General features: G+C 36.7%; 1 protein-coding gene across 3 annotated transcripts in view; it reads left to right on the top strand.

Annotated features, from left to right (window-relative positions):
• The window catches only part of VAPA (VAMP associated protein A), a 29326-nt gene extending 15067 nt beyond the window's left edge, over positions 1-14259 (top strand). For 2 of the 3 annotated variants that reach the window (XM_026078795.1, XM_026078794.1), the window contains exons 2-7: positions 578-730; positions 6250-6353; positions 8388-8468; positions 11953-12129; positions 12291-12416; positions 13469-14259. In XM_026078795.1, the coding sequence (XP_025934580.1) occupies positions 578-730; positions 6250-6353; positions 8388-8468; positions 11953-12129; positions 12291-12416; positions 13469-13627 (800 nt within the window). In that variant the 3' untranslated portion in view covers positions 13628-14259. The remainder of the gene's footprint in view (positions 1-577; positions 731-6249; positions 6354-8387; positions 8469-11952; positions 12130-12290; positions 12417-13468) is intronic. The other variant, XM_026078796.1, reaches the window with a different exon arrangement.
• The last annotated feature ends 13309 nt before the right edge of the window (positions 14260-27568 follow it).

The following is a 27568-nucleotide window of genomic DNA, read 5'->3' as shown; positions in this document are numbered from 1 at the left end:
ACAGCAATGAAAATTTCTTTTCTGTGAATCATTTAAAGTTTATGTATAAATGACGTATAATCCTTCTTGCCTATTTTTGAACTTAAAAGATGAGATTGGTGTCTGTTTCAGGTAAGGCTATAGCTGCTCAGGAGCATGACAAAGTTGAGGTTTCAAGAGCAGATAGTATATCTCAGTATCACAGTTTTTATTTTATTTTTTTAAACATTTGAGAGAGTTCCAAACTACATTTTGCTTCTATTTCTGAAGAAAAATACAGCAAAATTTACTTTAGCATGTGACCATTACCTTCTAGCTACTTAGAATATTAAGAAAGCTTTGGGAAAATAAGCATAATCAAGTCTGTGCAAAAATATGTATATGAACTTTCTTCACTAGCTTTCATATTAGTATAACTAAAGTGGTAGAGCATGCTTTGCATCTAACAGCGTAAGTGCTTGACAGATTTATGATTTAACCTTCTGCTTTTAGAAGGTTGTTGCCATCATAGTATATTTTAAGAGTAATTGGTACTGTATAAAGGTCTCTTTCTCCAGAAACATACTTTAAAAAAACAAAAAAACCCCCCATTTTTCAGGTCCCTTCACAGATGTAGTAACTACAAATCTTAAACTACGAAATCCATCAGATAGAAAAGTATGCTTCAAAGTGAAGACAACAGCACCTCGTCGATACTGCGTGAGGCCGAACAGTGGAATTATTGATCCAGGATCATCTGTAATTGTTTCAGGTATGCAGGTATACTCGGTTATAAATTATGTTTTTAGACTTTTTGTGAAGTTCTCTAACAGTGATCTTACAGGCAGTTGGGAGTGTGTCAGCTTTTTAAAAGGATTTTTAAAAATAAAACTGTTCTCCTTCATTAGTGCAACTGTTAAATTTTGGTAGAGGTGCAGTGATATATGAAAATCTCCTATACAGAAATATTTGCCATCACATTTACGTGCAGTTCTCAATATGTAAGGCAGAAAAGAAGTTGGAAATGGGGAGTGGCATTAACAGTACCTTTGCTTCAGTCTACTATATTCGTGCTTATATCTTGACGTGGGACATTGCTTGGCTGTTCTGAAGTGTTTGAAGTTTAACATTTGGCAGTTTATGGCATTTAAAAAAAATATATTCAGAATGACAGGGTAGTTGTTTTGACCACAGTATTGATACCTGTTTTCTGGACCCTATCGTTTACTAACTTTTCCATTTATTATGTTGTTATGTGTTAAGTGGCAACCATTAAATCACTTTTAAGAAACGATATTTTCTCTTATTTTAGGTGGAGCTGTAGTTTAAAAAATCTACTACAGTTTACTATAGAAATAATCCTTAATCCATTTTCACACGCACACAAAAAAGCAGAGAATGAGCCCTGAGGCCAGATGATGCATTTTCTTTTTTCCATGAAACTCCATGTAGGTTTGGCTTATATACTTTATTCTGACAGTCAGCAGAATTTTGGTAGCTGGACATGGTTTATGGTTTAAGCTTATACTGGACTGTTAGAAAGACTAGATGTTAAGAATCATGGGAGTGGACATTCTCAAAGACATGGGAAAAGAGCAGGTATCAGTTTTTTGGCTTGATAAATGCTTTTGGTGGGTCATTCTCCTGATCATTCTGAGGCAGAAATCTCCTGAATATGGAGATTCTCAAGCCAGGGGCTGCAAGAGGAGGTCCACTTTTCCTGTGGACCCATCATGTTTCCCAGCTTGGAGATATGGACACCAACTTTTGATAAGTTGTGGTTTTATAGGCTGTAGGAGATCTAGCTAGAAGCTCATACCTGTAACACCTGTAGCTGATGGTAGTGTAGTTAAGATTGATAATCTTTTTGTAGAACACCTGAAAAGCTGTAGCAAAGCAAAAGGGAAGCACTGAGCAATCCTCAGAGCTTTTCAGTTTCATATACTTAGACCATTTGGGAAGTTTAAAAGAAGTTAGGGAAGTAGTTTCAGATGATGAATTCAGAAGTTGCAAGGAATAGCTCAGGAAAATTTTGAGTTTATGATTGATTAAAACCTTAGAGTAACTTTCCTTGAAGGAGAAAATTGGTTTTCTAATCTAATATGATTGGTAGAAAGTGACTGTGTGAAACTTCAATACTGCTTTCTGTATACAGTCCAGCATCTTGTGGTTGAAAGATCACTTATTGAGAGAATGTTTTCAAAATTCAAGCATACTTTATTTTCCACTTGAACTTCAACTTCCAGCCATTTTGTCCTGAACATATGTTGATTGCTGAACTAGAACTATCTGGTGTCAGGTATCTTTTCCCCAGGGGTAGTCAGATACAGTTCGTGATCAAGATATCACTGGACTTTCTCTTCAGTGGATTGAATAGATTGAAGTATTCCATTTGCCTGTTGTGAAGCATGTTTGTAATTCTTTGAATAGTTCCCTTTTTAAAATGTTCTTTTACAAGCAGTAAATACTTGAGATGTAAACAATGTTTCAACTTCAGGTTCACCAATACAGGGAAACAATATCATGTTGGTTGAGTCTCCAGTTTGCATAGCCATAAATCTCAGATATTCCTTTTTCTTTCTTACCAGAAGCTTTTGTACAGTTGTTTAGCTGCAGTGAGCCCACGATACTTTTCTGAGTTATCTTCCCTGAAGTATGGCCTTAATTTTTTCTGTTTGTTTTTTTTTTTTCTGGGTCATTTGGTAAGTCAAGTGCACAGAGAATTTTTCTAGTGACCCACTTTATCTCATGAATTTCTCAACTGAATGTTTTCAGTGCTGCCTCATATTATCTTTCATATCATTATAAATAGATTTCTTTCGCATAGTTGTATAGAGAATAATCACTATAACATACCATTGACTAAAACTCCATGTTCAAAACTAAATATTGAGATGTTTATTAGCTGTCTTCAGCCTTTATAATGCATCATTCTGATTCAGAGTCAAGCTGGTTCTTAAATTATTTTTTAGACGTAGATCTTAGCACTCATTTTAAGGGAAGTTTGTCTATCATGCAATTTTGAATCAGTAGGTAACCTTTTCCAACCATGTTTATATGTTTTCCAAAAATACTAGTTTGGTAAGACCCATTTTTCTTTACTATTGATTTGCATAGTTTACCCTTTAATCTGATGCTCTAAATTAACTTTGTTATTGTATCATGTATAGTAATTGCTTGTTGTTGATTTTTCTTTTCAGAATATAGCATGTTACTTTTTTTCCTTCACAACTAAGTTTGGTTTTCTGACCCCTTTAAAATCAATTTTATGGAGATAAGTCCTCCTGCTTTGAAAACTTAAGCCTGTTAACAAGAGTTACTTGTTTTGGTTCCCTTAGAAGTGATCTGAGGACTATTCAGTGATCCCAAGAACACATGTTGAAAACTGACTTCATACATTCATGTGGTTTTCCATGATTATTTAAAACCTAACAGAGTTTGAAGAGCTCTTTGATTCTATGTATTGTCTTTACCTGCGCTGCTGTTCAATTCAGAATTTCAGCTGTGACCAAGTGGTCAAAAAACAAAGTTAGTTAACTATTTATTTACCCAAGGATTCTGCCAGCATAGAAAGAGTCCTTGATGATGGAAAGCTGGCTTTGCCACCTTTCAGGTTATTCCATCAGTTTCCCTGGCTTAGGAAAACTGAAGTACTGCATGCTGTTCAGTAGTCTGTTGACAGCAGTTTACCTCTAAGAATTGTTCTGTAGCCTGCACACTTGGAAGAAGCCTTTAGTTTGCTCGGTTGTGTTTTGGGCAACAGTGAGATCAAGGATTAAGGAAACCTAGCCTTTAAACCTTTCCAAATAGATTGTTTGAAAGCATGTCAAATTCTGTAGTTCCTTTATGTGCTTCATTTGGGAAATACATCTGATTCCCATTATTTACTTTTCATTTGATTATGCTCTATGCAGCATTTAAAAAAAAGATCAGATAATCATGCAGTAGCAACCATGTGCAACATGCAGCTAGTATCTGTGGTGTAAGTTACATAAGTACGTACAATCAAATTCAGAAATCACTTTTTTCATAGGTACTAGTGAATTTGGAGAGGCTGTTAGTCATTTTGATGCTGTATTTGGTATTTTATAGAGTGTAGTTTATTCTTACCATGAAGAATTTTTTCTGTGAGTGAAAGCAGAAATGTTAAACTATAAATGAAGGTTCAGATTTGTGGAAAATAGAATTTAATTGATGAAAACTGTGCAACAGTATTGAAGTTCACAGACTGAACTGGTTTAGGAATATATGGGGAACTTGTTCAGAGCATACGGTGTGTTTTCCTAGCTAAATCAGTATTTCTGCACTAGCTTTTTCATTGCTATAAAATAGAGAAGTGTACAGATATCTGCTGATAAGACTCCATAAATGTAATTCTTAAGTTTTTTAATTTTTATGTGAAATGACTTAAACTCCTATTTAATTTTGTATAAAGATACAGTAAACTGAAATTCACATTTGGTGGAAGACAAATGTATTTACACTGTCAAATAACTTAGCTCTACTGTTCACTCTGAGTCCTCATCCTCTAGTAGTCCAAGTTGTGTACGTGTGGACCTGGACTCYCTTCTGGAGTGAATCAATGAATATTTTCAGAAAGGAAATGTGAACAAGGGRTTAACATGATAGTTTGTTTCAGGATCTGCTCCAGACAGACAATAAGGACAGAGGTAGCTTGTGCTAACTGCRCATCCCTCTCTTCAGCAGTCCTCCAACACTATCCTATCAAACCTTGTGTATTCACCTATTTCTGCAAGCCCTTATACTGTGCCCCAGGATATGTGACTATATCCTCTAAAAAAAAAAAAAAATTTATTCTCCTGATCTGTATTATACATGTCATGTTATTTCAGTCACTTTGAACTAAGGCCCCATCTCCCATCCCCCTCCCCCCTGCAAAAATAGTGATGCCAGGGAGACCTGGGCAACTCTATGCAGTGTAAAAACATACAGTCTACTCCTGGATGGCATTGTACAGCTTGAATGAAGGTACTGTGATTCTGTATTTAAAACTTTCACTTAAAAATACTGTACAATATTCATAATACTGTAGAAATAATGGAGATCACGAATAGTGTTGTTGATGGTGGGGTTTTTTTTGTACTGAGCTTGTGTATGCTTCAAAATCATAGCTTTAGAAATATGAATTTCTGTTCTTTACTCAACAGAATTGTCAGCTTGGGAAAGCTAAAAGTACAGTAAAAATGCTGTCATTCAGAAAGTGTTTTGCTCCTGCAGAAATACCCCCAACTATTTGCCTATGCTACTTCTGGTACTTGTAGAACAAACTGTCATGTGTCAACATGTCCAGTTTCGTCCAGGAGTTTTTTTTAACCTGCATTAGAGTATGTAGAAGTCTGAAAATAAACAGACAAATATATAAAATAAAACACAAGGAGAGAGTTTTTTTTTTAATGTTTCACTTAAAACCACCTTTACAGGGAACTTGGTTTTGAATCCCTTCCCTCTTTCTCCCCCAGTAGAATGCGACGGAGGCCCCAAACTCGCTATACCATTTAGCTGCGTTCCTTGATTTTGAAATACTTTCAGACAAATATTAACTGTCAGACTGTACTTAAAGTTAAGAATGTGTTAAAACCTGAATAAAATGCTTTGTGTAGTTATTCCATAACTAAGCACTATAAAGCTAAAAAAAAAAAAAAAAGCTGAATTTGAAGGCAGTCCGAAGATACATCATTAAAGCCCCCAGGCAGTTTTACCTCTTTTCTTTATAACAATGTCCTGTAATAACTGTGGTTTGAGTGAAGTATTTTAGTAGCTTCAATCCTTGCTTAGATTAATATGTCTTTAAAAATCAGTTGAACTTTCCCCATTGCGTGGGCCCTAATGTAAGTCCTCTTTTTTTCCTCTGAGGAGCTGTCATAGTATGTACTATAAGTCTTGTATTTTTCCATTCAGTTAATCACAAAATGTGTCTATTGCACAGAAGAGTCTACAGGGTTTGCTTGTTTTTTTTGTCTGTCTGTCTGTCTTGCAGGATCTTTCTTTATCCTTACTTGTATATTAAATATCTTTTAACTATAGTAATTGCAAAAATAATCTTCCAAACTAAACCAGACTGTTAAAAAACAAGGTTTTTAACAGTTGTAAGATTTGTTTCCTGTCACAAGCTGTTGCTACAGTGTATTTCTGCTCTATTTCCAGAACTGCCTTTGCATTTTAACTTCAGTGTCTGTTTAGTAAGAAGTAAATCTAAAATGGATAGCATGCTTACTACAGTGATTAGCTGAAGAACCACATAATCTTACACTTTATTTTTCTTTTGAACAGTAATGCTACAACCTTTTGATTATGACCCAAATGAGAAGAGTAAACACAAGTTCATGGTACAGACAATCTATGCACCACCAAATATTTCAGATATGGAGGCAGTGGTAAGTAAAAATGAGGTAGAATGACTGCTCTAGATTTTTCTTTAAGATTTAGGTTTTAGCTTAAATGAATCACTTATTTGTAATTTATTTTTTGAGAAAAAATTGGATTTTCTCTGAACAAATATGACTTCCATAAGTGATTCAGGGTTTTGAATATTAAATACAAGCTCAGTGCTTGGAACTTGCATAGTAAACGGAAAGAAAATAGTAGAGAGACTCGGGTAAGATCAGTTCAGTGTTAAAATGATGGGCCTGTTGTATGCAGCTGGGTCTTACATGCAGCTAATGGGAAGAGGATAAACAGGTTGAGAATGAAGGAATGCGGAGTATGTACAAACTGCAGGCCTGAAGTAAGCTATATGAAATGAGTGCATTTGGTATAAGAAGTGTTTATATGAAATGTTCAATGGGTTTCTAAGGAATTCAAATATTTGAAAGGCTAAGGCATGTCCCTCTACAGGATAGCCAAGGAGCTAAATCCTGCACAAATGATAGATTTACTTTCTGTTTAAGAGAACATGCTGTTGATTCAGTTTTTGGGCAAATTGGTTTGATGAAGATCCAGAAAGAAGAGATTTAGGAACCTAGGAGGATGGATTGTGCTTGTTTGTTCAGAAGTCAGGATGCCTGTCCCCGACTTTCCAAGCCGGCAGCAGTGGGAAGCCTTCAATTGTCAGAACGTCCCCTTTCACAGGGCATACATGGGCTCCCATAATCACGTACATTAGGGTTCAGGGTAATGATGCCCAGGCTACTGTCTCCAGAGGGTCTCTTAAGGACTGCCTGTCTTTCCATAGGTATGTTCAATGCTCACTTTAGCAGCTTGAGGTAGAGGAGGGTAGGTGAAATGAAGGATAGCGTTATATTTTAGTACTCACTGAAGTCCGTTACATCTGGGCAGGCTTAGGCTGTGTTCCCTTACATGAAGGTAAAGGCCACTTGTGGCATCTCTCTTCACTGGAAATAGTGGAAAACCTTTTAGATTTTGTTAAGCTTTTGAAGCATGTAGCTAAAAAAATAACATCTTTCTTCTTTGTTGGTCTGGTTTACTTTTTCTTATCACACTCTGATAGCTCTTGGTTATGTGCACTAAGTGAAGTGTAGCTATTTGGTGAGGATATAAAAATCTGCTTTAGAAATACCTTTCAAATAACTGCTTTCTCAATGTATTAAAGTATAGACTACTGAGAAACAAATCTTGCAGAAAATCGGTAATTGTAATTATAAATTACTATACAAATAATGCCACTGAAAAAAAGAACAAAAAAATACAAAGATTTTATGGAAGTCTTGGATCCTTTAGTCTTCAGGACCTGCAACCTTAAGGCAACTTCAGAGGAACTATTACTGGAAAACAGAATTGCTGCAGACCTCAGGTCAACCTCTGAGCCTAAAGATTTAAGGCAACCACATGAGTAAAGTTAATTGTCAGTTGGGCAGAGATATTCAAGCATATTTTACAGTTAGTAAAATATATTAATAATTATTGAATTTGATTTTTTTAATAAACTGCTTTGAAATATTTTATAGGCCCAAACATAATGTTATTTTACAGTATTTTGTGGTAGTTACAAATAGTAATTTAATGCAGTAAAAGGAGGGAGTGGTTAAAAAATCTAAAATATGGATAAATGAAAAACATTTACTCTGGAAGTAAATATAGAATCACTGAAAGATGTCTTTCAATTCTTTCTTTAAAATTGGTGCTTCCAAAGTAAGATGTAAGAAGTACATCTACCAAGGAATGATAGGGCTGTAACTTTGTTCTTAGACCAACTCAAATGAAACTTTGCTGGTTGTGTGTTGAGAAAACCACTGTGTTGTCCCCTCCCAATCCCCTGCTGACCTCTGGATCTAGTCTGGATCTATCCTTGCATTCAATTTATTATTGTTTAAAAGCTAGTCTGAAAATTGCAGCGAGGGTAAGGACAGTATTCAGCTATATATGAGGGGAATTGTAAAAGCAAGTTCAAGAACTGCTCAATGTTTGCATAAGTCTGACATGTTAAGTAACCATATAAATTGTTGTCTTAGTGGAAAGAGGCAAAACCTGATGAATTAATGGACTCCAAGTTGAGATGTGTGTTTGAAATGCCCAACGAAAATGATAAACTGGTAAGTAAGAAAAGAGTAAGAAACTACTTGATACACTGTTTTTTAGAGTATCACAGAAATTTGTCTTTTTTTTTTTTTAAAGCTATGTACATTAACAGTTAAATGGATTGTAGGTATCTGTACTGAATTAAATGGACAGGAGGGATATGCAGTATACAACTTCTCAGGGATTTTTTTTTTTCTCTCTGAATTTCACTGGGGCCTGATCTGCTCACCAGCTTTCATTGTTTGATGGCTGCCTCTTATAGCCCTTTATGACACATTGTGAATTCATACAGTGTTGACAATGAGCTCTTAATGATTTATAATAACTTGTTTTATGGTATTAGTCCCATATATTTTTAACTAGCTGATCATGAAATGTTAGAATTTAGGCAACTGTCTCTCTGTAGTCAGCTGATGGCTCTACCTGTAGGATGTGGCAAAGGTACATGCTTAAAATTGGTACCTCCAGATTTGTTTTTGTTGTCTTTCTACATTGACTAATAAAGAGAGTCTAGAAAACCAGCTTTAGGAATGGGTCATCTAGGAAACTAAAGTTCAGTGAGTTAAGTCCTAGCCATGCTGTCTAAGGAATCATGTCCTAATCAGTTAGATGAAATGAATCTTAAATAGAAGGCAAACTTAACATTTGACAAAAATCCTGTGGTTATACAGTTTTTATTTACTGCCTGTAATAGCTGTTCAACAATTCTAGAGATAAACTGAACTCCAAATTATACTGGTGTAAATATGCATAATGATGTATGGAGTGAGCTATATTAAATTTCAGTATGAAAACTGACATTCTGTAGGCATGGTTATACATTGCAGTGCAAACAGGTTATAGTGTTGCCCTTTACATATTATGTAATTCCCATTGTAGCTTCTCTTTGTTTTAAACATTTTATTGCTGTCAGATAAAAAAAGAAATCTTCAACACTGCATGCTACTGTGGACAGTGAGAACTGAATTACATCCTTTGCTTTTTAAAGTATTAAGTGCTTTTAATTTTAAAAATTCTGTTTCTAATTCAGCTGAATTAGAAAAGGAAGTACTGATTAGGGATATGTGTGTGTGTGCATATATATGCACATGCTTTGGGAGTCCTAAACACATCTTTGAAGGTAGTAGAAAGGATGGATAATCAGACAAAAAAAATTCCCATTATCTCCATCATGCTCCTTCAAATACAATATATTCTAATTGTGTAGGAGATGATAATTTCATGGTGAGACTGAAGTCTATTTTGTATTGCCTGATAGTTGGAATAATATTTAATTGTCAGTTACCTACAAGTTTTGAAGAATGTGCCAACATTTTACACATCGACATTTTGTTACCCTGATAACTCTAAATTTTGATTTATAGGATCCTAATACTGTAAATTCTGTTTTTTGTTTTTTGTTTTTTTGGTGCTGCTTTTAGCATTGTGAATTAAAGTGCTGAAGCAGGATTTCTGTAAACAGCCTTACTCGCTCCATGGCCTTGACTTTATTTTATAAGCTGGACAGCATTAAAAAAGAAATCTGTAGGGTATGTGGTAAAGTAGCATGAATCCATGCATGTAAAGACTGTATCATTATTTACATGCATAAAGGATCTGAATGAAGGCTGCTAGCTGGTCAGTGGTTGTCTTTGTAACCATTCTTTTAATACACCTTTTTGAGTGTAATGTAAGGGTATTTTTTAGACCAGATGTCAGTATGATGATGTAATTATTTTATAAATGGTGACTTAAGAGATGCAGGCTTTTATTCAGCTGTCAGCTGCCTATATATGTGTTAAATGCTAAAACTGTAAAGGCTAAACATTTATTATGAAGGTACTTAGTTGGCTTTTTTTCTGTGTTTATTACCATGTTATTAAATTACATCATAGATATTAGAAGAATTGTATTGCTTTTAATTTTATACTAGAATGTAGTCAGTAAAATGTAATGCTCTGTACAAAACTAACACCTTTTGTACTTTTGTGAATGTGATACCTTCATATTATTGCCTGTCTATAATATTTATATTTTTCTAAGTAGCAGTGCGGGGTTGCAGAACCTAATCCTTTAGCAGTTGATTTAGTTGCTCCCTTAAACCTTACAAAAAGAAATCAGCCAGATCCTGAGAGTAAGGCTCACCTGCCACCTCAGGATATACCTACACCAGGACACAAGTATTTCACTCCAGTCAGCAACAACTTTCTTCGGATGCCTGCCAATCCTAGCCAGAAGATTGACATGAAGGAACCAGTCAGTGAGGTCAGACAGCAAAAGAAGCAGGTTTGTTCCAGGGAGATAAGTCTTAGTACTCCAGTGAGGTTTCAGTATTACTAGAGGAATCCTGTTTAGCTAGCGAACCATCAAAAAAGAATCAAATTGTGCTCTGCTTACTCATGAGTAAGTATGTTGGGTTTTTTGTTTGTTTGTTTGTTTTTAAATCACTTTAGGATTACCTGTGTAATGTAGCAGGATTTGGCTCTTAGGCTATCTTTGGTTGTATTGTGAAAGATGTAAAATGCAGGCAGATGCAGTAGACCAAACCACCGTTGCTTGTGTAGGAACTGATGAAATTCTTGCAAATCAAAATCTTTATTTAGTTGTTTTGTTATTACATAGATATGTTAGCTTTTAATAGGTTCTCTGTTACATTTAATACTTCCCTTGGGCTACTTACCTGATGTTCTGAAGGATGCAATGTAGTCATCGTCTAAATGACATAGCTGGGTAGCAAATCAAGCAAGAATACAGAGGCTAGAGTCTCTAATATGAGAGTGTTGCCATATGAATGCTGTGTTTTTATAAATGGTGACAGTTGAATCCACTGGATTTTTAACGTCTGCTGAAGATAATTGTATACTTTGAGCAGAGTTGCAGGAACTAGACCCTTAATTTTATTTATAGCTTTCTCATAGCCTTTGTGTGACTCTTCACTTGTATTCAAAATTAGTAACGTGTTTCAGAAGTGCTGTGAGGCTTAAAGTCCATATTTGTGCAATGCTTTGTTGTCCTTTAGTATGAAATGCTCTAAGTGCAAAATATTTTCTCCATACATACTTTATATTAGTTTGTAACTAATTAGTCACAGTTAAAACAAATTAGTTTGTAATAACTTTTGTTTACTTTTTTATTTTGATCTGTTTTTACTATTGCACTATTTGCTTCCCTTATTTTTTTTCCCAAGTTCAAATGCTATTTTATGTATTTATTGTGTGTTTTGCGTATGCTTTCTTTTGGGTGCCTACTGGGGTCAGTGTTAACAAACTTAAATATTCCTTTTTGTCTCGGTGGCATTTTGTCTCAGTGGCATTTAGTACAGAATGTGAAGAGTGCAATATTCTCTTGCTTCTTAATATTTGTGCTAATCAGAATTGAACTTGTAACAAGTCTTTGATTGGATTACTGTAAATATAAACTTCGTTGAACTATATTAGTAGCTGGATTGTTTCAGTTTTAAGCTGTGAATAATTTTTCTCTAGGTAAGTAAAATTCTCAAGCCATTCTTAATATTTGTAGAATGATATAGATGCAAGCAAATCTGCCCCGGTACTGAATACATCTAAACAGGATGGACCAATGCCAAAACCACATAGTGTTTCACTTAATGATACTGAAACAAGGAAGCTAGTGGAGGAGTGCAAAAGACTTCAAGCAGAAGTTATGAAGCTGTCGGATGAAAATCGGCACCTGAGAGTAAGTTCTGCTTCTGTGTTTATATTGAAGAGGGTCCACTCTTACTGGTTGGAAGGTCTGGTTTATGATTAAGCTGATAAAGGCATTTCACCCCAGAAGTTAAGAAAGTGTATTCCAGAAAGTAGGTATAGTTACTAGAATGTCAAAATACATCTAAACAGGATGGACTGATGCCAAAACCACATAGGGTTTCACTTAATGATACTGAATCAAGGAAGCTAGTGGAGGAGTGCAAAAGACTTCAGGCAGAAGTTATGAAGCTGTCAGACGAAAATCGGCACCTGAGAGTAAGTTCTGCTTCCGTGTTTATATTGAAGAGGGTCCACTCTTACTGGTTGGAGCAAGTAGAGTAGTGTATCTTCTTACCTTTATTAGCTGCATTATTCTTCCTTCTCTTGTGCAGTCTTTCTGCAGTTGAACATGTAACTAAGTTTATTTCTAAAAGTTATGTTTATAAACTGATCTAAGAATTAGTGATTCCTGATGCAGGAATATGTGCAAGTAAAATTAACATTTAAAATATATTTTCCATTCCTCATGATTGAGATCTTGTCATTGTTATGGGTGAGGTACTGAAGCTACACCATTTTCTTCTTAAACAAAAAGCAATAAAGATACTCCCTTTTAAGGTGGTCTCAGTTACTTTGGGTCTCTCTACTTCAGACTTAATTTGTAACTTTGTATAAAAGTGCATTATTATTCATTCTTAAAAATGAGTAAGTGAGAATGAAAGCAGTAACCCTGTGTATCATAAAATGTTAGTGAACAAGAATAAATGAATGGCCAGAGGTAGTAAACAAACAATATATTACTTTCCAGTAACTTTATATAGTAGTGCCATTTCAGTAACCCGTAACTAGTCAATATTTGACTTTTTGAGTTTTTTGTGTATTTATTGTTGGATATCTGAAAATTTCAATGGCCATCAAAGCCTTTTAAAGAATCCTGAAATAATGCTGTCTCCTTACCTGTAATTCTGGTGACACTGAAACATTTGGAGAAATACAGTACAAAATTACTGATAAGGAATTACTGTTATTTAATTCTTACTGTGTAAGTGAAAGCAAGAATCTTCATTGTGCCCAGTAAGAATTCCAGAATCTTTCTTCTCCAGAAGGAAGGAGATACACAGGTGGATTATCTTCTCATTTGAGATGTTATAGTTTGCAAGCTTCACGTTTATTTTGGATTTTGGTGTAGTACAGTGTTGTTTTTCRAATGACCTTTTTACTTTATTAAATACTTGCCAGTAAAATTGGCTTTTGAGTTAAATCTTCATGATTATTAAGAAGACACATTCATAAATATTTTGCATGTATGTTTGTTTTTTTCCCCTCAGGATGAAGGCTTGAGGCTCAGAAAGGTAGCACACTCGGATAAATCTGGAACACCCACAGCCTTGGCCCTCAGAGATAATGGCTCTAATTCTCTTCCTTCACTTCTTGTTGTAATTGCAGCCATTTTCATTGGATTCTTTCTAGGGAAATTCATCTTGTAGAAAGAATGAGTGAGAGAAGCATGCAAAATGCAGCTTCTTTTCTTCTCTTTTTTTCTTTTTTTTTTTCCCTTGGCCAGAAAAAGATTTGTTTACCTACCACTTCATTGGTAGTATGGCCCAAGTGACCATTTTTGTGTACAGCATCATAACAGGCTTTGCCTTTAATGATCTCGCACGGTTAGAAAACATGATTTAAAAAGACAAACTGTTCGGCTACTGGACAAAATTGTACATTAAATCATCAATAGCAGATGTCAGTTGCACATTCAGTCCTTTATGAAAATTCATAAATAAAGAATTGTTCTTTCTTTCTGTGGTTTTAATAAGAGTTCAAAAATTGTTCAGTCTTGTAAATGTTATTTTAATAATCCTTTAAAATTTTATCTGTTGCTGTTACCTCTTGGAAAAATGACTTATTAGATTGCTAATCCCACTCATTCAGGAATATGACAAGAGGTATTCTGAGGGAAATGGTGCCTCTTTCTGTGTAAATTTTCTCCTTACCTTACTTTGCTAATATCATGGCAGAATTTCTTTCTTATCCCTTGTGAGGCATTGTTGAGAGTTTTTCATCCTTACAATCCTGTCCCATAATATTTAACATTACAAAAGAAATAAAATTGTTAACAGATTTTCTGCTGGGTAGCCTGTTTGTGTGTGTCGTACTTTTAGAAGGGATTCCTAACAAGTTTGTTGTTCATGGTAATTTGCTACTTGTAACAAATGGCTATTTTAAAACTTGTTTGCATAAGTCTCTGGCTTAGACTGTTGTAATTGAAGCTTGAAAAAATTAATAAGGGTTTCCATTCTGTTTGTTTAAGAAGTGAATTGTTTTCTGGCTGCTTTCAGCTACAGAGAAGATAATTATCCAACTTGTTTTGGGACAGAATAATTTGGATATCCAGCAGGTATAAATAGCAGAAATAAGTGTTTTTAGTATACTAACAGTTTTCTTGGATTGTGCAGGAGTGTAATAATCGACCTTCTGTTCCATCTTTGGGTCTTTTGGGTGTCTTCTAGGCATCAACATTGTTATCCTTTGATTTCATAAGATTACTTAATTCAAGAATGCTAACATACTCAGTTTGTAATTCCATTTTAGCAGATATTCAGAAACACCATTTGAATGATTCAGACATCCATAATGAATTCCTTGGTGCAGAAGAGTTGATATTTACTGAGTGAGCCTTAGTTGCTCACCTTTGGAAAAGGAAAGTAAATTTTATGCAACTTCTGGCAGATCTACCTACATTAACCATGTATATCTAAGTTTTAAAGAATGCATTTTTGGGTCTGAAATGCTTCCCTGCACTTAATCTTATGTCTTGCGTCATCTCTGAATRTGTCATAAAAAACAACAGTAATATTGGAACAAAATATTATCTGTGCTTCTGACTAAGCATAATCCAATTAGGGAATTACTGATAAACTGAAAAATTATGGAAGAGATATACTCCTGTAAGCAAAATTGTATATGCTCTTGGACATCTTGACTTGATGTGGTGCAGCTAAGTGTGTTAGACCTTGGTATATGCACACGTTATATAGTTGAGAAAAATGTTCTAGAGAAGAATTACATTATCTTGGTTGCCTTTGATTTCTAGTGCTTTTTTTTTCTTAAAAAAACCAAAACCCTATGATTACATCATGTACTGTCATTGCTGTCTGATATTTTTATAAAATCTTGCATATATGCAAGGAAAATGATGAAGAAAATACAAATACTGCTTATCTTTTCCCTTAAGCACGCAAGTACAGATGTTTCCAGTTATATGTTCCAGTGTCTGCCTTCAAGTCTCCTTTCACTCCAGTGACTGGAAGAACTATGCTAAGGTCTTGATTATTTTGATTCCACTGGTTCAGAATGGTGTAATTCTCCAGTTTTATCTCTAACAGAACATTGACACGTCAAACTCCATAGCCTGTTCCAAACTGATTGCATGGAAAATGATGAGGGCAATAGGGCGCAGCTTCAGACAGGGCAGTCATCCCTTCCTTGAAGGGCGGAAATAAACAACTAGGAAGATCTTAGAGTGTACAGAGATCTTGCTGTAGAGGTTTTCAAGGGTAGCTAGCACTTTCAGGACCTGCGAGCAGGAAATAGGAGTCATTTATCAATGCAGCCAACTCAGGTTTGATGTCTGGCAGCAGTACTGCGAAGGCCCACCAGTAATAAAGTAAAAAATAATGATAAAATCAGGTTAAAATATTTTTTTTAATAAATACAAAACAGGTGGTGGTAAAACTCGGTCATGGTTGGTGTAATGTCTTCAAAATGAAAGTGTGCAGAGTGCTTATTAATGGTATAAGGAGACTGTGTGGGTTTCCAGTAATCCCTTCATTAGCTGTATATAAAATGTAATGCTAAAACTATTTTGCTCTCAGGAGTGACTTTGGATGAGATCAACTGTATTCAGTGAATTATGTAATATGGATTAAATTGTTTGTCTCTGTTCCTGAAATGGTTAGACCTTCTTGCTTTGTCTGCCTGCTTACTTGTGTATGTAAGCATGGGGAAATAGTCTTCTCTGCTCCTAGTGATATGATCAAATGACGATGCCTATAAAGTCATGTGAGGCTAAATGCGCAACTTTAGTTTAATATGCATCAGAGGTTGCTTCCCTGATTTCTCAAAAGGGCAAGGTGGAACAAGTATACAGTATCAAAGTAGTATTTTAAAGTTTTATGAATATAGCACTTTTAAAAAGATTGTATAATGGTTTAGGGAAAAAACCCTTGTTAAGTAGAAAATATAGCTTCTGTAGTAATTCTGGCCACCAAATTTAACCCACTTGAGAAAATTATATCAAGTACATTTAAAAAAAAATGTATTTGCACAAACTATTTGTGCATTTCTGCTGATTCTCTAAAAGCTGTTGACAGACACTATTGTGCAGGCTTGCATGTTTCCGCTGCTATGATTGAAGCTGATTTACGTATCAGAAAATAACAAACACTAGCTTGAAACTTCATTATCCTCTTGGGAGGAGAGGGGGTGGAGGGACGAGGTGGAAGGGGGACTTTTTGCCAAAGGGGAAAAGACAAAGTCAATAAGCAAAACTTATTTTTCAGGCCTTCTTCGAAGATATTAAAAGCTGAAGTGTTAATAAACAATTAAAAATGTAGTAGTGTCCTTTTTATTTTGAAACTTATCCCTGAATATACATTGCATAGACTTTACTAATATTGAAGAGGTGTATCTAGTTTCCTTTACAGGCTATATACTGCCCTGGTTTTAGCTACTGCTTGTAAATATAAAGCTGGATTGGATGAAGATTCAGTGTTTGAATGAAGAGCAGGTGCCTGAATCCGCACAACACTGAGGATGCTGATGGCTGGTCAGATTTATATACTCATCGTGGCAAAGGGAGTTTTCTTTTTCCTGTTTGGAGTCCCTAGGTGTTGATGCCTCAACAGACTTGTCAGGGCAAACACTTGGGTCAGCCTGTGGTAAAAGACAAAATGAGATCTACTGGGCTACAGAACAGTCATAATAAACATTTACTATAATATGGAAAAGCGCTGCTCTTTGTGTTTACAGCTGGGATAAAATACTGCATCTCTGCTTTCTAGCCACGTTGCTGTGAACAGTACACCTCACTGCTTTGCTTTCTACGCCGGTTCCCATTGAATGACTTTGCGGGGTGTGTCCTGGAGCACAAATCCTTGTGTAACACTAGAGAGTCCCTGTTTGCTGACCTTGATATTCTGTGGCTGCTTTAGTCTGGTGGCACATCTAAATGTTGGCCAGGAGGGGGAGGCTGAATACAGGAGTCAGTTTTCACAAGTGCTTGAGTTGCTGTAGGAAGGACTGAGAACTAATGACATAAAGAAATCTCTCATATTTAATTATTTCCTTCTTTATTTTTCAGAGGCACTTGAACAGTGTAACCAAACAATAATCAGGGGTTCTGTTGTTTTGTTTTGTTTTTGCCTCCCCCCTCCCCCCGCCTTTTGTTTATAGGGTGCAAATGTTTTAAGAAAAATTGCTGATACTGTCAGGGCTGCATAAGCAGAGGTAGTGCTAGTGTTGTCTTCATACATATGCCTTTTACATCAGAAGTAGTTAGGTAGAAATGTCTTGCACAAAAACAAAAAATTGATTTTTTTATCTGTCTTTCTCATTGCTGTCAGATTGGAAGGTACAATTTCTGTGCTTTAAGCTGGTACCGCCATCCAAAGAAGCAGTCAGTGTCTCTTCCTCTTTTGCTTGGGTCAAGGACTTATGTGTCTGCATAGTCAGCTGGATCTGGGAACTGATATGGGTGAAAAATAGTTGGTAGGGGGTATTAGATTTGCTTTTAGCTCAATCCACGTTTGTGATCTAAGCATCTCCAACTGTCTAAAGTATCAATTTATTTAAACTCTGGTGCCAGTCTGTGTAACAGTGATAAAACTGCCAGCAGGGTACTGAATCCCTGTTGCTTGCAATGTAGAATGTTGCTCCTTCCCTCCTTTTTCTTTAAAAAAAGCTGTAAAGGCTGGTAAGGTATCCAAACAGGAGTGCATGAGACAGCTATTATTGTAGCTAAGGAGTCTGAGCTCAGACACTTGAAATTAATGGATAAAAATTAATTGAAAGATGATTGAAATAATTCTTACCTTTTAAACTTGTATATTAAAAAAGCATTAATTTTTTTAAAAAAATTTTGGTCTGTTTATCATCGCAGTTCTGCTTTAAAAAATTACTGCTATAGTCTGGGAATAACTGTTTCAAGATGCTCTTGAAAGTTTATATTTCTACTAATGCTGATGTAGGCCCAAGTGCATAGGTGAATTCAGAGAGGTTGTCAGTGGTGATCAGTCTAGGCTGTTTTCAGAGTGGATAATAATTAAATAGCAATCTTCATGAGTTTCTCAGTCTCCCTTGTAAGAATGGTTTATCCTGGTTTTACAGATGGGGAAACTGAGGCACAAGCATTAAGGCGAATGGTTGGGAAGGGATGTTTCAGTCACAAGCCCCTGTTTTCTAGCACACGTTCCATCCTGCTGCTTATCAAGCCTGCCTTGGTCCATGCCCAAATATATATATATTTTTTTGTTGGGTTTTCAAAATGCTGCTTCATGTTGCTTGGAAATCTTTGATAAGCTTTTAAAGCACCTTGTCAAGGACTTAGCTGTTTCCTTTCTGGAGCTGTGTTTTAAACAGGCAGAAAATGTGACTGAAATGTCAGAAGTATGAAAGGCTGACTGGGATTATAGACTGACCTCTACTAATGACAGCAGCCCCCCCCCCCCAAAAAAAAAAAGCTGTGCATTTGGGTATGTTGCACTTTCAGTATTAGAACATAAAAATGTTTCTATGTAGCAGAAAAAAATCTGTGGATCCAGTGTTGTTTGTACATTCAAGTGCAAGAAAAACAGTCCTAAATCTATATGGCTACTGTTAGCCATGTTATATGTTGCTGTACCTATGGGAGAGGCAAAATATTTTTCCATTGGCTAATTTTAGTCCAAATACAGATAATACAGCTACACTTCGATTTTCTGAGGTACTTCCTAAAAAGTGCCAAGTACTTCTTGAAACCTAAGTATGTTTGTCTCTTGCAAGCAAAGGCACTCCAGCAACAGTAGACTCTTAGGGAAACTAAATCCACTGATGTCTTTTCACTTGAAATTAGTAAACCCTTTGCTGTTACTACTGCTTTTCAAGCTGCATTACCTGGCTGCACTGGCATAAGGGCTGGTTTGAAGCATGTTGATAATGAGACTAATAATTATCTTGATTATAAAATTGCTGCTGTGTTTTTAATGGTTGAGAGGCCTTGGTTTAAGTCATTCTCTAGGACAGTCTAATTTATAGAACTTTTTTTTTTTTGAAAGGCTTAGGAGGAAAGTCTACAGAAAACAAAACTTGAGCCCTACGTCAAATGCAGAGACAGCTCTCTGCTCTAATCAGAAGTACTTAAGAGTGCAGCTTTGATAATGAAGAAAGTGAGTACTTTTCAGAAATTGGAAGCTCATGCCATGGCTAATTTTCCTTGATTGCCTTCTTAATCACCTCAGGGTGAAAATGAGCCACCTGCCCCACATTTCAAGTGAGAGCTATAAAGTGGTTGCTGTCAAGTGAAGAAAAAGGAGTAAGGTAGGAAGAGGCAGTCATGAGAAAAGTGAGGTTGGTAGTAGATGACTTCAGAATTGGCTTTGTTGATGGCTTTGTTTTCTCAGGGAAGTTGGGGAATTAGGTTTGCACGTACTGCCTTCTCCCTAAACACGTGTTAGAAACTCCTGTGGCTTTCTTCAGGAACAAAGACTTCCCTCCATCCCAAGGGCCTAAAACTTAAAAAGGAGAGCTCCTGGAGAAAGATTGTCACTTTACTCATGCCCGTGATTGCCTAACCTTAGATCTCTGATGCAGCCAACTTCATGGCACTACTTTCACGCTTCAGTTTCTTCCATAATACCTTGAAATACTTTAGCCCTTAGGCCTTCTATTGCATGTCTCAGCTTTGAGAAAATCAGAACAGATTGTTTTTCTGATTAGATGAAATTATCTTTGTCCTGCCTCCACAGGAACCAGATTACACTGGCAAAGGAAGGTCAGTGTGTTTGTGGAAAAACTTATTTCTTAAAGAGACAAGGTTTATTCGATTGCAGCATCTTTGTGCTGCTTCTCCCCATGTGAATTTGAAATCTAATTTAAACCACATTTGATAGAAGTGTTGATGTTTCACAGATACCAACTACCTCCAATTACAGGAAAATTAGCACTGAGATAAAAGGCCTTTAAATTGGTGCTCCCATCAAGGGCAAGCCTGCACAGCGAACTGAAGAGCTGCCTGTCCTGGTTGTTGCTGTTTGGCCTGTTAATGCTCATGTACTCGCCAAGCAGTTCAAACATTTTACCTGGGGGCAGGAAGGAGGCTAAGCTACTGGTCGTTCAGCTCTCTGGGTAACACATTCAGATTACTAGAATGAATTTCTGATATGACCTGGAACGTGGCAGTTTCTGTAGCGCTGAGCCAAAATCATAGAAATGATGGGGTGAGAAGTGCTGAAACTTGGAAGAAAGTACAGTCCTATGTGCCTAAATCTTCACTACTCCAGCCTGCTCTGCTCAGACACTTTGGAAATAATGATTTTATGATTGTTGATGGATGAGAGAATGAATTTGATGTTCAGAGTAGGTGTGATCAGTGTTTTGATGAAAAGCTAGTTGTGGTTTATGGGTCTTTTTTAGAGCTGTGTCAGTGTTGCATTTGTGGAACTAAAAGTGTAGAAATGAAGCAGCTGGCCAAAAGTAAGCGCATTCAGCCACATAACCAACAATGCACGAACAGGGGCCTCTTGACCTTCCTCAGTACTGTTATGTGAGTGCAGTGAAAAAAGAACAACACAGGACCCAAATTCTTCTGTGCCAAAGAACAACACCTTGTGCATGCAATGCAGCATGTTAGGTGACCCACACAAATGTTAATTCCCCTGCTGTGCAGGCATAAGAACAGGGTTGGGCTATTTCCTTTATGTCTGTTTGTGTACATGTATATTTACGTATGTGTACACAAATCTTTCTGGGGTGTCTATATGTTCATGTGTAAACTGGTGATTACAGTGGACTCGGTTACCATCTGATTTACATTGTATCATACATCTGTAACTGCTTCAGTTGTTGCTACTAATCCATTTTCTCCTTTAACTGTTTCTGTCATCTCTAACTTCTGAGCAACTTTAAAATTGCTAATTTTTAGAGTGACTGGCTACAGAAATATTTCCTTCATTCTCACCAAATGGGAGCCTACTTGTCCAAAATGTCCTCCAGAATGTGCTCTCAGCCTCTGCAAGTGCTAGGTTGAGACCTGCACAACCAGAAACTGGAGGCTTAAACTAGAGAGTGAAACTAGGTGGATTTCCAATGTTCAGAAGTGTTTGCTGCTGCTTTTGTGAAGTGCTAATATCTCATTTGTCAGTGCAAAAACACTTTTAGTTATGGAGAAATTAAGCTATTTTTATAGGAAATTCTTTCCAATCCAGTGCCTGGTGTTCACTAAGTCCTGTATGCTCCCCTTTCATGGAGCTATATGTTTATGGTTCTGCTAGTCCTATTTGGAATCACAGAAATTAAAGCATTTGCTTTTGTAAGTAGAGTGAGTCAACAATAGTCCAAGATTTAAAATGGTATGGAATATCTGTCAAAACTTAGTAATACTTTTAGCATATATAGTGTATTTGACAGTTTGTGTGGCTCTTAGCACAGTTTTAGTTGTTTTGTGAATTTATTTAAATTTTTGGTAATACCATGAATGAAGTGTCTTTTCATATATGAGATGTATGTGTGTGTATATATATATATCTCACTGCTTTTTCCATTGTGCATTTGTATATACAATTTAGACTTGATATCAAGTCTAATATATATATATTACAAAAATGGTTCATACAGCTTAGAACATGCAAACAATCTTTTCCCCACTATTCCTTAGGGGGTGGGGAGAAGGAATTCCTTAAACATATATTGTACAGGATTGAGAAGTGTTGTCTTGATTCTGTGCATGCAGAAGGGGCCGCAGGGAAGGTTGCAAGGGTAAAGCTTTGTTTTGGCATTTCTTAGCTTTTGGAAGTGCAACTTCAGAGTTCTTTTGAATGTAATTCTTGTTATTTCTTTATCACTACCAATCCCATGGATGGTGTACTCTCCTGGTAAGGAGAGATCACCTTGTGGAATGCAGTTTTAGTGTTCAGTTGACCCCCAGGGAAAACTTGTATCTTTGAAAGATGTATGTTTTAATTTCTGTATGCTAAAGCCATGGACTCAGCAGAGACTCTGGTTTAAGGGCCAGTACAGTTTTGCTGTTAATTTGCCCAGTTACAAAGGCTCCAATGACCTTTTTCTTCCTCTTCCATAAGAGGTGATGGTGTCACCTTCTTACCTTGCTGACACTCCTCTGCTCCACTGTTGTTAACTTGCCCTCCTAAGTGGTTTAAATACTTGCTGTAATTAGACCAAGAGAAAGCATGTCTAGCCTCTTTAATTCTTCTTCTGCTTATTGGCCTTGATAAAGGGACTATGAAACTTAAAGCTTGTCTGGTTTTGGTCCCCGCCTGCCTCCCCGCTCCCCTAACTGTATTAGCAGGTCTGATAAAAGCTGTTGTCACTCCTGTGCCAGTGTTATGTAATTGTGCTTTAAAAGTGACTGCACTCGAATATTTTGACACCTTATAATTATTTTCTTTTAATTGCTTACCTCTCTGCTTCCCCATCAATCAGGGCATTCTGGTGGTTAGCTCTCAGAAGAGAGTGGGTTGGTTCTTCAGAAAATGCACGGGAGAATTGATGTTCAGCAAGCTGTCGCCACCAGATGGCAATGTCTTCTTAGCCCTAACCACTCTTTAAAAAAGCTCCAACTGCCTCCAGTGAATTCTAAATTCCTTAATGAGCTGTTTAAAGACCCTGGCACGCCAATATCACGAGATCCACTGATTAATTCAGTAAATTTACCAGTTGAAGTCTCACACACGTGATAAAGATTTCAGATTTATAGCTCATTTTTGTGGCAAAATACTCGAATTTGTATGTGTGTCTTATAGTGATGAAACTAGTTATTTTGCTTGCTGGAAGATATGGTTGTTTCCAGCAATATGTTATAGGGCAGTTAATGGAGTTAATGTCTATATGTTGTTTTGATCATCTTCTGGGGTCTTCAGGCTACTAATGTTTGGTGCTAAGAGAAAACGGATTCACTAGCTGGAAACTTGTTTAAAGAAATTCTTAAGGAACGTATTACCTAGCAAGTTTCTGTCCTCTGGATAAGGTCTGTATGTAGGTCTGATCCCATGCTTTTTATGTAGATAGATTTGCTGAATTCAACAGAGTTAGAATGTAGATGATCTAATTCCTAGCAATTCCAAATGTAAACTATTTTGTAGACTTTCTTCATTTATTTGAAGACAATATTGTCTTGTACAGTTCCATTTCTCATTTTCCAATAGAATGTCTCAAACTGTAGTGGACAAGAACAAAGGTGATTCCCATGGGAGAAGGATATTGGGAGTATCATCCACCTGCTTCCAGGCACTGGCAGTTTCCTTTACTGGAAACTGGCTATGAATTAATTACTGTCGTCAGAGCTTGGTAGTTCTATGGCTAAAATCCTTCTGAGAGACAGTTTTCTACTCTGGAACAACATTGCCAAGAAGAATGGGTAGGGAGAAGAGAGCTTAATAAATAATTGCTGAGGCCAACAACATTGTTTCCTTAGTTTTTGAAGGTATTTGTGGTTTGAGTCCTCACAACCCTGTTTTTCTGCCTGATTCAGCAGTGAAGTAAAAATTCAGTTTCTTCATCTCTTTATTATTTGGTGCTGACAGCAAATAATAAAAAAGATCAACACTGTGATCACAGTCTGAAGAAGATTAGAAGGAAAAACTTTTTGGCAAATACTTGTAATAAGAGGAAAAAAACACGGGAAGTAATCAAATGTTAAAATTCAGAGTGAGTGGTGCTGGTTTTGTATTACCTAGCCTGCCTTTTTGTGTCAGGAAGGGGTGAATTAAGCCATGTAGAATCTATTTATGCCTAAATTCATCCATACCCACAGCTTTGGGTGGAAAGGGAAGCCGCTGCTTTACAGGCTGTGGCTACAGCATTCAGAGTGTCTTGTAATTTAGGGCATGCATCCTGAAAATCAAGCTCATTGTTCAGGGATCTGCTGTTATGTTTCCAAAACTCCTGAATCACTTCTGAAAATTCAGAAATTGGTCAAATCCCAAGCTTTTGAAGTCAGTAGTGGAAGTCTCATTGATTTCAATTCATCTCTGTCTTCTGTATGCAAGTGACGCAGTAGTGAAACTGCACAGCTTGGAAGAAAAGCAAGCTTTTGATATCCTGTGGCTTGCTTTCTATTCTCAGTTCATCAGATTTCTGTCTCTTTAAGAGAAGTATCCTAACTTTTTCCCCGTGTTGTAGCCCTTGGAACAAGTGAGACAGAACAATAATGCTGTTTTCTTTGATTACAATTCCTTTATAAAAAAATATTTTGTTTCTGTTAATACCACACCCTTTGTACTGACCTACAGCTGTTCTGACCATACTGCCCTTGCAAGCCAACACTGTCATTACTTGCCATACGCTTCCAGCCTGCGTTTCAACTAATTTTATTCAGACAACCGAAAGATTCGCTCTGAAATCTGAATCATCCCTGCTGTATTCATCACAGCTGTTTCTAGTGAGATGTTCTCAAGTAAAATTGTTTTCTGGTATACAGTAAGCTTATCTGTGCACAACTAGAGGAGATACTAGACAGAGGGATACAGCTTTTCAAGTCATGGATCATTCTTTACAGGTGGGAGAGGCAACAGAACAGAAAATTATTATGCATATGCAGAGGAATCCTTAATTTTTCAGTTAGGCTCTTTTTATTTCAATCAATATTTTAACAAGTGCTTAAACTTCCCCAGCAGTTTAATCTGGAACATATAGTTGAGAAGAAAAATATCTTCTATAACTTTACAAAAATAAAAAAAATTTTTTTTTTTAAGTCCTGTGCTTTAAGCAAGCACACTCCAAATCAAGCAAGACAGACATTGTATCTCAAAATATGGACTTCTGCTTATAAAAATGACATTCCACCCCAGGGCAGCAGACACAATATGTAAACGGTATAGAAACAGACCAGGAACACTTTCATTTTAAGTTTCTGAACCCTTTTGCCCTTTTTAAAATAGAACATGAAAAAATAATTTGCCCAAGAGCTTCTTCAGATATACTTTTTTTTTTTCCCTTTGGTCAGGTGACTCCTCGAGTAGGCTATTACAGAGGTGCTAAGGGAAAAACTTTCACTCATCCTGGCTACAGTGACAGTTAATAAAGATACCACTTTAATCTTTTTGCTTTTAAACATCTGAGCTTTGGTATGGGACAACTTAGAGAATTTGCAGGTCTTCCACKGCTAAACCACTTGTGGCTTAAGTTCCTTAACAGCCAGGGCTGCCAACATATGAGGAGGTCAGGTTGAACAAATGAAATGAATGGAGTATATTGTGTCACATATGTACATGATGCTGTACAACTGTTAATTTAGTGTGTGTGATGAAATGAGAAGATGAAGGAAGCTTAGCTCCTAGTTCTGTGCCTGTAACCTAGGAGAATCCCTGTAGAGAACATGGATTGACAAATAAAGTACACACTCTGAAGACTTATTTTATCTTTGTCCATCTTGGCTTCTATTGCCTAATGGGAAAAAAAAAACCAAAAACATATACAGGGTTTGGTACAAGGCAGGAGGCTGTTGCAGCATATGCTAAGAACAAAAATCCTGAAATTTTGTTCCTAGTCAACACTACAAATGAACTGGAAGAGCCCCAAATCAGACTTCTTGCAATGCGTTGTAAAGTGCTTTCTTTTTAAGTATCTCTAGGTTATAGGGAAAAAAAAAACAATTCTTGTACAATTCATATATTCTGTTACACTTGCAATTAGTGCAAGTGATAAAACTCACAGAAAACCTAAATTTTTGCAAGACTGTAATTCAAAGTGAGTATTGTATTTTGATATGAATGTGCTTTTTGGAGGAAAGAACTAGACAGGTCTTTCTCTTTTGAAACTTGTGATAGTTCTGATACTAAGCAATTTACAGAGGAGCTAGAAAGTACTAATGAATATGTAGATCATTGCCGTACTGAACATTGAGTATCATGTTGAAGACCAGTTCTTTTGCTGTAGGGTTCAATCTTGCACTACAAGGATGTACAGATTTCAGCTGGGACTAAGCAGTGTGTGGCACCCGCATAGTGCAAGATCAGGGTCTAACAAGTCCAGGCAATTTATAATTACATTTTTCAGGAGACGAGACCACCTAAGGTGGGAATAAGTAGTGGAGAAAGAAGCATGTTTCGCAAGTTGTAAGAAGTACACTCCATACACATCTTTATAAATAGAAATGAACATAAACTTGCTCATGCAACTTAAACAGAAGTCAGAAACTAAGCTAGAATCCGAAGGTACTTGACTATCTGGTAATAGATCAGCAGTTGCTCAGTTGGAGACATGCTGGTGTGAATCTGTTGAACATAAAACTCAAGTCTAGAGAAAATCCTTTCTGGTACTTAGTGTCCTCTTTCAGAGGTAGAGTGATTGTGTTGCTCTCTTGGACCTTTGGTTAAAACTATGCTCCTAACGTCTCCCTACCAGTAGCTTGTCCAGAACTGACCCTGAGTAGGTTTAACTGTGCAGAACAGAAAGCCATAGCAAGAAATGTCGGTTAGACCAGCTGTTCTCAGGGCTCGATTCATCAAGGCGAATTGGCTCCTGGCTTCTCCTAGCATGCTGAAGGAGGATCTGGTAATTAGATGGACAGACGAATGCTTTCTCTGGTGACTCCTGAGCTGCGTTCCTGACTGTTGAGTTGCATTTCCTGTGACTTTTCATCTGTTTGAAGAAAAAACGTGAAAGGTGTGATCTGATCTGGCAGTGAGTCTGTGGTTGTTCCTTAACCACTTCCTCTTGTTCCTGCTGTCCCCAAAACAGGTGAACTGATTTTTGTGCCCCTCTTTTTGTGAGAAAATGTGCATCAAAGGCTTACACCAGCTTGGAAAACTGTCAGGAAGGCAGCAAACTTTGGGGAATTAGTTAGGGAGTCTCAGTATCACCCTTGCTACCTGAATGGCTTTTTCCTGCCTGCTTTGTTAGGAAGATTGATGGTATCATTGTTTTAAAAGAACATTTTTGCTATAGCACACAGTGGACTCATCTATGTAAAGCTGGAAGACCTTTATTCAAGATATGTTTTTCCTATAATGCTAAAAAGGATACTTTGGAGGGTTCTTTCTCACTGGTCTGGACTTGGCAGGATCTATTTAGATACCGATGAAGAAACACTATGACCTTGCTCCTCCTGTTTCTTACACAGCTTCCTGCTTCTCCTGTGAGCCAAAATGCTCCGTGTATCAGTAAAGGCACACTGTAAATGCTACAAGGCTAAGCCATGTCCTCAGCTTGGTACCCAT

This window comes from Apteryx rowi, unplaced genomic scaffold (assembly GCF_003343035.1).
Source record: "Apteryx rowi isolate R43461 unplaced genomic scaffold, aptRow1 scaffold_489, whole genome shotgun sequence".
NCBI lineage: Eukaryota > Metazoa > Chordata > Aves > Apterygiformes > Apterygidae > Apteryx > Apteryx rowi.
The sequence above is the reverse complement of the archived record's forward strand: the minus strand, read 5'-3'. Positions and strand labels throughout refer to the sequence as shown.